The sequence below is a fragment of the Egretta garzetta genome, unplaced genomic scaffold (genome assembly GCF_000687185.1).
Source record: "Egretta garzetta isolate BGI_Z169 unplaced genomic scaffold, ASM68718v1 scaffold163, whole genome shotgun sequence".
NCBI lineage: Eukaryota > Metazoa > Chordata > Aves > Pelecaniformes > Ardeidae > Egretta > Egretta garzetta.
In genome coordinates, this window is record NW_009259308.1 from 1,840,659 (window position 1) to 1,850,719 (window position 10,061).

The 10,061-nt window shown below is 38.6% G+C and overlaps 1 protein-coding gene across 2 annotated transcripts; it reads left to right on the plus strand.

The window, feature by feature from the left end:
- The first annotated feature begins 662 nt into the window (after positions 1–662).
- On the plus strand, positions 663–9,316 carry CRYZ (crystallin zeta). Of its 2 annotated transcripts, XM_009636202.2 has the most exons (9): positions 663–698; positions 1,731–1,855; positions 2,186–2,338; positions 3,988–4,151; positions 4,960–5,011; positions 7,047–7,196; positions 7,618–7,719; positions 7,813–7,908; positions 8,163–9,316. In XM_009636202.2, exons 2-9 carry the CDS (start codon positions 1,745–1,747, stop codon positions 8,322–8,324), a joined length of 990 nt encoding a protein of 329 aa, XP_009634497.1. In that variant the 5' UTR covers positions 663–698; positions 1,731–1,744; the 3' UTR covers positions 8,325–9,316. The 2 variants fall into 2 exon arrangements, with proteins under 2 accessions (XP_009634497.1, XP_035747685.1); XM_035891792.1 differs by lacking the exon at positions 7,618–7,719.
- The last annotated feature ends 745 nt before the right edge of the window (positions 9,317–10,061 follow it).

Here is a 10,061-nt window from a genome sequence, read left to right on the forward strand (position 1 = left end):
GCCGAGGGGCTGCCCCTGCATCCGCCCAGGCCTGTTCGGTGGCGTGCTTGTCCGGAGGGACCGCTGACCTTGGACAGGTCGATCTTCGACTCTCAGCCAGCTCTACGGGCCCCGCCTCGCCCCTGCGGGGCTTTCCGGAATCCCCTGGGATTCCCTGAGGGGGCAGAGCCTGCCCTCCGGACCGGCCGGCTGCCGTCCCGCTGCTTGCCCTCCTTCCCTCCTGCCTGGTCCGGAACTCCACCGCCTCCTGGCCGCTGTAGCCAGGGCTGCCGCCAGCCTCCTCATGCCCCACCAGTCCTTCCCTGCTTGTGAATACGAGGGCACCTCTCCCTCTCCCTCTCCCTCTCCTCTCCCGGATTGCCAGGACGGTGTCACCGAGGCGCTCAGGAAGCTGCCTGGATTGCTTGCGCCCACCTGTTGCCCCCCCAGCACATACCGGGGTTGCTTCCAGTTGTCTAGAGAAGGCCTCGCCCTAACGATCAGTCATCATACTGTGGAATCATTTATTAAAAACTACAGGGTCCCGTCTTTTTCTGAGCAGAATAGAAGCCTTCATTTAATTTGGTTTATTATCACTATGTATAAAAGTGACCTATACTTCAGAAGTTACTTCGCAGTGTAGATTTTTGTCCTGCCCCAAGGGAAGAAATGTTAGTAGTGTATATCCTTGTGACTCACACTCTTCCTGACTTGAACAGGTAACCAAAAATGTGAAGCCTTACAGACTATACCAGTTAGGAGGAAAAAAAATAGTGATTAAGTCAGCTACTTTTTAAAAAGCTGTAATCATCTTTGGGAAAAAGCCTGCCTCTGGCTACAGCCCTAAAGTTCTTTAGCTGGAGTTGGCCAAAAGCTCAATCTCTTGGTGCCTTTAAGGTTCTTGTATGTCTGTCTGCTGCCCTGTGATGATTAGCTGTGCACTCAGACTGTGTCTGAGTCGATCAGGTTCCGAAAAGAATTGTGTGTAACTTTTCCTGTAGTAGGAGTAACTTGCTTGTGGTCTTTTGTTAGAACACTTCACAAATGCATGCAGTTGGAATAGTTGCAGCTTCATGTGTTGATAAATTGTCATTGCTTCCAGTAACGTGTACAAGGCTGTGAGCTGCAGCAGCCGAGGGCTGTGGTTCATGGTCTTTGTCGCATATAGCTGCAGTGGCGAAATCCAGCTGGAATTCAGGATTGGAATCCTGAATGTCTGCACTTCAGTTTTTCCTGCCTTGTCTTGATGTCTTACGGTATCTTCTATTTTTGATAGCTGATGAGTAGTTTTTTTGTAGCTTTTTTTACATACAAGTAAGCAGGAACAGTGACTGAAACGTCACTTACCTAGATTACCAAGTCAGCCAATGTACGACAGGCTATTTTACCAGAATTGTAATAGTAAATTGTCAATGTTTTTCCCCAAAGTACTGTACATCTCTGCATGTGCGTTAGCAGTGGAGTGTTCAGAGGAGCTGCTGGATAAATACTTCTATGGATAAATTATTTGCATGTGATTCTCTTAATACCCATAAAGTCCTACAAATGGTAGGGTTAATTTTCTGCCTTGTTTAAGATTTTGGGGAAAAAAAACCCAAAACAAACAAAAAGAACCCCCACAATTTAAATCAGGAGTGAGGCTCTATTGCATCAGTTGCTTGACAGGTTGTTGTTTGATTTCTTTATTTTGAAGATGCAAAATAAATTATTAAAGCAATACAGTATTATTGTGGGTTTTTTTTTCTTCCCAGGTATTCTGATTGCTATGGCAGCCACAAGAAATGTGATGAGAGCTGTCAGAGTTTTTGAATTTGGTGGCCCTGAAGTGCTTAAACTCCAGTCAGATGTCTTAATTCCTGATCCAAAAGAAAATCAGGTATATATGAATTCTGTGAACTGAAATAATAATATTGAATGATAACAGGTACACTCAGAACAGAATGGAGAATACAAACCAGAAGTTTTCATCTTGAATATGTAGTTTTTGATCCGTGTATTCATACTACCTGAGACATCATGTTTAAAAAATGTGAGCTTTTTACTGTTTCTTGGGCTTCATTTCAGGATTTCCTGAAAATAGCTTCAGTTCAATACTGAATTTTTGCTGTCTCTGTTTAAGAATTTAGTTAAAATGTCACGATACTGTGCTGTGAATTCAAGTTTTAAATCTTTTTAGTTATTGTTTAAGAAGCATCTTTTCTTTTAGGTGTTAATTAAAGTCCATGCCTGTGGAGTAAATCCTGTCGAGACATATATTCGTTCTGGAAATTATGCTAGAAAACCAGCTTTACCCTATACTCCTGGCTCAGATGTGGCTGGTGTGATAGAAGGTGTTGGGGAACAAGTGACTGCATTCAAGGTATTTATGCACTGGGTTTTAATTAATTATTGTCCATGGTATCCTATTTGTGTGATTGTTCGTGTTTTTATTGCTTATAATCATGAAATCTATTCGGCAGAAAATGACCTTTGCTGACTGGTAAAAGCATGCAGCGAGATCATATTGGCAATCCAGTCTGCAGATTGAACTGCAGGGAAGTCTTTGGTGCTGTTGACCTCCAGGAGTTAAAAGGCCTCAGAAGAGGCCCTTCAGTTTGTCTGCTTAAAGCAATGATATCAGGTGCACAAAAGTTGTGGCTCAGAACTATTTTTATGGCATTGCAGAAATATTTGAAGTTGGATGCTTCCTGTTTGAGATAATCTTTTCATGCGGAACTGAAAAAAATTCTGTAAAGTTTTTTTTGAAAATGGAAATAGCTTTTGTTTTACTGACTTACGACACTCCATAAATTACGTATGTGTTGTTAAAACTGTTCACATACTTTATTGCTCCAGTCTAGTAATTTTGCTTAGATTTTCACAAGGGGAAAGTCTTGGGGCAGAAGGCAATTATCAGTTTGCTAAAAGATATCTATGAAATGGATTTAGTTTTTAAATCTGTTCTTCCTTTCCAGTGACTAGACTGTTGGTCTCAGACAAACATAAAAATTGTAGTTAAAATGGTGTTGGAATTTCCTGACTTGCAATTTAGGTAACTATTGTGGGAGACATGAGGGATTTGATTGTCTAGAGAGAATTGTGTTTATTCATATTTTCTTATCAGTAGTTTGCTATATCTGCTGTGTGTGCTTTTCGGTTTTTATGGAAATCGTGATGGTCTCTGCTTGAATGAAAGAGATGACGAGATCGATATGTGCCACAGACAGACATCCTGAAAATGCTGAGGTGCCAAGCTGGCTCATTTGCATACTCATCATGCTGGAGAAACAGCTGTGCTGATACACAGCCCTTTGCACTGTAGTTAATACCTGATGGCTGCAAACCAAACTGGTGTAGTCCACACGCTGTATATTTATTGGGATCAACATGCAAATGGTAGAAAAATCAGAGCTCGGTAACTGCTGACATTAACGGATACTGCTTGTACATGGCTGGATGCTGAGCTGGACCACAGCAACTGGCGCCGTGCTCCATCAGCAGGACTGAAGCGCCTGGGCGCACACGCACACAGCACACGGCCAGGTGGTGCATTTCCTGCCTCACCTCATGAATTGAGTGTTCCCAGTTGAAGAACAGCAGCAATATTTACTTACCTTAGGATATATCAGGAGAAGATCTTTTTTTCATGTTTAAACAAAAATAATTGAGAAATGTTTCTTTTGTGTTTGTAAAGGCTTTTGAGGTTTTGCATTTGGAATCTGTGGATGGAATTCTTTAGTCTTCAGGTTCATTAAGGTTAATGAGACAGTAAGTTTGTGTGTTGTACTGCAGCGCGGGGGTTGTAATTATGACACTTAAATCAAAGTATATGAAATGATATGGTTTGTGTTGCATTGATTGTGTGTGTTAGCATTTATAAAAATCTTCTCTGTGACAAATATAACTGGTTATTTTTAATAGGAGAGCTGTTAGAAATAGCCCAAACTTCTGTGAACTGGTTCTTAATATCTATTAAGGAAAAAATAAGGGAGATTATTAATTTCTCTACTTTCTTTCCCTCCTTTTTAGAAAGGTGACCGGGTTTTTACCACTGGTACAATCTCTGGAGGATATGCAGATTATGCAGTTGCTGCAGCTAACAGAGTCTTTCCTTTGTCGGATAAATTGGACTTTAGGCAAGGAGCAGCGATTGGAATACCCTACTTCACCGCTTATCGTGCTCTTTTCCAGAAGTAAGGTGCCAAATCTAAGTTCGTGCATTTTGTTTTTGAATATTTAAAATACTGAAGCCCGTATTTTTATTGTCCTGTGAAATGGGGGGAGATCAATGAGTGGGAAATGTTTAAAACACTTAAGTTAAATTTTTTTATACTGATGGAATTGTCAGATAAGTGTTACCTAGGAGCATTTTCCTGTTAAGTGTTTTTTCTTAAGAGAACAGACCTGGAAAGGCTTCTTTGATAAGTATCTTGGAATAAAATGTGTAATTCTCTTTCAGTACTCCTTGGTATTTTAGCTAGGGAAGAAAACCAGGAATAGTTCTAATTTCTTAATTAAACAGTGTGCTGTAGAGCAGAGCCACCTCTTTTCTTCATGAGCCTCTCTGCCAGAGACACTCTGTGTACAGTCCTGTCTGTTGCCATAGGGCAGTAGAACGAGTAAAGGCCAGACTTCCGTGTCAGCTCAGTGAGAGCTTAGGACTGGAAATCTGGTTTAGTTTGACAGAACAAATTATTAGAACTAGTGTGGTTTATTTTAAGATCTGTAACGGGTGAAGATCTTGAACTGAGGTTCAGTACCAGGTTGTTACTTGCTGCTAGTTGCATGTTGACATAATTGCATATTACTTAAATTCATAAATGATATGGTTTATTTTGCCTCCCTGTTTTCCCAAAGAGGCTGATTATACCTGTTTAGCCATAACATGAATTGGAAATAATAATGTGTGAGAGATGAGATTTGATGTCAGTATATGCAATCTGATGCTTAATTATTATGTACCACAATCATAATGCCAATATTTTCTATTTCTCCATTCAGAGGGCGTGCCAAAGCAGGGGAAAGTGTGCTAGTGCATGGTGCAAGTGGGGGAGTAAGTATTTTGAGAAGGCAAGTTATAAGAAGTGCTGCTTTCTGTCCTTGTATCTGCTTTTGTCTGTGATACTATTTATGGTCACATTTATAACAATTAATGGATTAACAAAATTAGGTTTTTGTTTCAGACACTTCAGGATGCTTTTTTCTTAGAGCAAACCCTGTTATTCCAAATAACTATGAAACTGCATGAGTGATTGTGTAAGGCTCCTAATACCGGGGGTCACATAATAAACACATTGCTGCAGTCAGAAGTTGGTCTGGAAGCTTTCTAACCGATCTTCCTGAGATAAAACTAATAGCAGAAAGCTGTAATTTTAAAATATGTACAAGTTGTTCTTAGTTCTCTGAGTAGTAACCACTGGTGCATAGCAACTATGCATTTCTGGGATGTTTTTACCTATTCACTAACAGCTAGCTGCACGAGGAGAGATACTGGAATATATAAATTTATGACTGAATACTATGTGAAATCGAACATACAGTTTTCTTTGGTTTTACATGACAAACTAACTTCAGATGTCTCTCACACAACGTTTTAGTTTAATTTATCCCTCATACTCTGCACTTTGTTGTTCAGCTTCTGCTGATGCACCAAACAGCTGCTATAAATGGGTGAAATTCCTTAATTAGTTGGTAGACAGCAAGAAGGTGATTATGACAGTCTTGCATGAGGAGTAATTCAGATCTCTTTCTAAGATACTAGAATGGCATTCAGCATCATAGCCTCTTTTTTCTTAAACTAAATGTAGTGTTTCTACTCTTAGTTATTTTATGTTTCTTTAAAAGATACATTGCCTTTGGTTTGCAGAAGCATATAATGCAAGTCTGTTGTTGTGTGGACTTGTAACCTTTGTTACAGGAATACTTGTAAGAGCAGTGAGAGAAGCATAGGTAGGAAGCACATGCTGAAGAGAAAAGATGGTTTGTGAGGCATCTTTTCTTTCAAGTGGTGCTCAGTTCTATAGTGATTCTTAAAAATGTGCCTCCTTTTGAATTTTTCTCTGAAAATCAGTTTGGCCATGATTTATTTTAATTAGTGGTGTTTGTTTTTCCATTTAGTTGAAAACTGATGATCTTCTATTGAGAAAACAAGGTCACATTTGGCAAACAGTCTGGGTAGATCCTGGCCAGACAGGTGGCCACGGTAGATTTTTTTTTTTGAGAAGCCTGTCCATTTATTCTCTGTGTTATTCATACCTACAAATTTAAGCAGCAGAGACACAGAATGGAGTTTTTATGGTCTTCTTTATTTGTATATTTATTTATTTGTTTGTTCCTCCCTTCTCCCCCCAAATATTAAAACATGCATATATCAACATATCCTGGAGGAGGTATCCAGCTGTATGGTTGGTACAGTGGGCTGCCGAATCTGTAGCCTCAGGAAGCTGACCAGCTGGGACTGAATCCCAGGGAGGCATCGTCCGTGTCAGCTGTTCCCTTGTTTTGCTTTTGCATTCTGTGGCTGTGACACAAAGCAAAACCAAGAGATGGTGTTGGTATGCCTCAAGTGATCATTGGCTCCAATGCCAGTGAAGGCATCCCACACCTCTAAACATCCTCTGGAGTGCAAAGTGCATGTCTCTGGTATGAGACACTGAGAATTTGCTTTCTAAAAGTATCATTTAATCTCTTTGTGAAAGGTGCAAAAGTAGCATTAATGAAATCTGTGCTTGCAGATTTTCTTTGTAGTATATTGTGCTGGTATCAATAGCAGGTGATTCTGTAAAGAGAAGAATTTCCTTGGCTTTGTACCAAATATACATGGCCGAACTTTAACAGATAGACATCCAATGCTGATAGCTATTAAAAAACCCACAAAACTTTACTCTGCCTCTGTAAATATCTTTTTTTAAAGACTATTTCGCTATCTAAGATCGAAGTTACTTATCATGGCTAAAAAAATGTTACCAGGCCAACTTTTTAAGTGGGTAAGTTCAAAGCTTCTGGTGGAACATAGAAAATTTAAAATGCTAAGAAAGCAAGAGACCAAAAGACTACTTCTTTTTATTTATTTCTTTTTCTCCCCTCAGGTGGGAATAGCAGCATGTCAGATTGCCAGAGCTTGTGGTTTAAAGGTTTTGGGTACAGCAGGAACTGAGGAAGGCGTGAACATGGTTCTGAGAAATGGTGCTCACCAAGCATTTAATCACAGAGAAGCTAATTACACTGATAAAATCAAGGTAAGCATGTATCAGGGCTAGGTGATGCAGTATGTATTTTTCATACTAAAAAAATGTGAACAGTTGTTTGCACAAGTTTTTTAAAATGGATTTATGATATACGTAGGAGCAATAGTGTACTGCCTTCTTCATTTCTGCACAAGGAAAAACTTCTCCATGCTGAGAAACTGAGCTTTCTTCACAGGCAATGGCATTTAGAAACTCTTGCATTACAGCAAATTCCAATATGGTAGCATATCATAATTCAGCATATCAAAATATGCTAAAATTAAACTTATTAGCTGTCAGCCTTAGTACAAAGGCTGTATTTACAATTTAAACAATAAACTGTAAAATGTATGTTATCTGTAGTATATGAAATAAACAGCGGTACCCAAGCACAAACTGGAGTGATTTAAATAACATTTTATGTCCTGTATAGGAATACATAGGGATGGAAGGAGTTGATATAATAATAGAAATGCTCTCTAACGTCAATCTTGCTACTGACTTGCAACTGTTGTCCTATGCAGGAAGGGTGATGGTAAGTATTTTTTGTCACTGACTTTAGTTTGGGCATTTAACAACGCAATTCAACAGTTGTAACTTGAACTATCTTCTAACTTGTTTGTAACAGGTTGTGGGCTGTAGAGGTCCTATTGAGATAAATCCAAGAGACACTATGAGTAAAGAATCTAGCATAATTGGAGTTAGTCTGTTTCTTGCAACTGAGGTAAGAAACATTTTTATTTCAAAGAATGTTTGTTGGCTTATTCCAACACCTCTCTATTTCCAATTGTTTGTAGGGATGAAAAAGTAATTTCACTGTAAGTAACTCGCTTGTTCATTCCTTTACATTTTGATTTAATCTCAGAACATCATAAAATATTCTTGGGTTGTGAAATTTGGTTTAACACTTGCATAAATAGTCAATGCTTTCCTAAAATGTAAAGACCTTGTGGTAAATGCTGTCTTTATTACATGCAGGAGGAGAGGCATGAATGTGCAACAGCACTCCTTGATGGCATAGAAGCTGGCTGGCTGAAACCAACTGTAGGCTCTGAATATCCACTGGAGGAAGTAGTTAAGGCTCATAAAGACATTATTTGTAGCAGTGGTGCTCGAGGAAAGATGGTGCTCCTTCCATAAAGTCTCTTTCCATTTATTTTGTAGTTGTTCTAACTGCACCTTTGCTTACATAATTCATTGTATGTTATAAAACATACTTTTGATCAGGTTTGACAGTAACAACAAATGCTAACTTACATTAATTAATTAACAATCTATTTTCTTTTTGTAATAAGCAGAGTTGTGCATACTTTAAAGTAATTTTTATAGCCTTTTTGGCTGAAGTGGAAATAATAAAATTTCTCTGCTGGTGTGGCCCTTGTGATGCAGGGGAAACTAATATCTAGGATAGAATTTGATACCATGCTCTATGTGAAGTCATAGTGAGGCCACTGTAGGTAGTGCAAAATGGAAGCCTGCTTTTTAGGCAGATACACAAATGTATATAACTAACTATATGCATATAATTAGGACTCCATAAATTCTTTAGCCACAAAATTTGTCTCATTCATCTTTTGTCACATGATTTACTTGGAAGAAAAGCTTTTACTGCCCAAACAGTTCACTCTCCAGCTCAAAAGATGGCCAAAGAATCTCTCCAGTATGAACTGTTCGGAAGCAGGGGCAGTTTCATTTTGCTATGCCAGACTTAGTAGCTGAGGTGAAAGTGTCCCAGTTAATCCAAAGGGACCATAACTCTGAAGCTGTGTGCTAATATTTGCTACTTAGCAACTGATCATATTGGCAAAACCAGCTGATTCCTTGGCGGTAAATGGCTGGGTAGCAAGGATTTAAATTCTTCCTGTGACCTTTATTAAATTTAAAGTCACCTGATTCCCTGGCTACAATGAGGAGAAAAGAGAGGCTGCACTGCTTTCATGGGTACTAAGAATTTGTGTTATTTCATAAATGAATGTGTATACATTCTTGACTTGTTCCAAATACAATTCAAATAAGGAAGCATAATTTCTTTGATATGTTGTCAGTTTTTACACTCAAAATACTATTTGGTGTTACAGGCACTTCCTTTTAATGTTATAATTCTGTAAGGAGCAATGAAGTCATCACATGCAGAAGAGTTTTCTCAACTTCAAGGATAAGCTTTTCTGTTCCTTTGAGGAAAAGTGAGTCCTTACTGAACAGAAACTTTTTAGAAGTACTTTTGTCTGTGAAGGTGTCTCTGCTTTATAACATTCAGTCTGGATTCATTTGGTGTCATACTATCATAAATCAGCACACATTCTGTGAATCCATGTACAGTTTCCTCAGGGTGGTAGCTTCATCACGCTACCATTTTCTAAGTTGTGATTTTTTTTTTTTTTCTGAACACGCCTTGATTTCTACTGATCTTTTGCTTAATCTAAACTAAGACAGTAATTGGCAAAATCTGTCTCTTTATAAGCCTCTTGATCAGATCTTAACATTTTGTTTTAGTGCTTAATTGACCACGATTGTTCTGTATGTGGTTGGGAGAAATCAAATCATGACACACTACTTGCCTCTAGAGCCTGAAATCGATTAGTCATTTTACCTGTGTGTCCTCTAGGAACAATTGGCTCCTTTCAGAAAATCAGACACTATTTGTGTTGAACTCTTGCTGACATTGGAGTGTCTTCATTGTACTTGGCAGGCATGTTTAAAACAAAACAAAAACCTATGCCTGATCTCTGGTTTTGCAAGGTGTTGGTTTTTTTTTGTTTTTGTTTTTCTAATTAGAGTAGTTGAAATTGAAATATTTCCCAAGCTTGTAGACATGTTAGTGTTTAAATACTAGGTATACTAAAAAAAGTGGCAGAAAATTGTCGACTTATTTACACA

Bases quoted from the DNA above. Each gene is read 5' to 3' on its own strand.
- CRYZ (XM_009636202.2), top strand. From the start codon at position 1,745: ATGGCAGCCACAAGAAATGTGATGAGAGCTGTCAGAGTTTTTGAATTT. The intron at 1,856-2,185 runs GTATATATGAAT...CTTTTCTTTTAG, and splicing joins CTGATCCAAAAGAAAATCAG to GTGTTAATTAAAGTCCATGC. The intron at 5,012-7,046 runs GTAAGTATTTTG...TTCTCCCCTCAG, and splicing joins TGCATGGTGCAAGTGGGGGA to GTGGGAATAGCAGCATGTCA.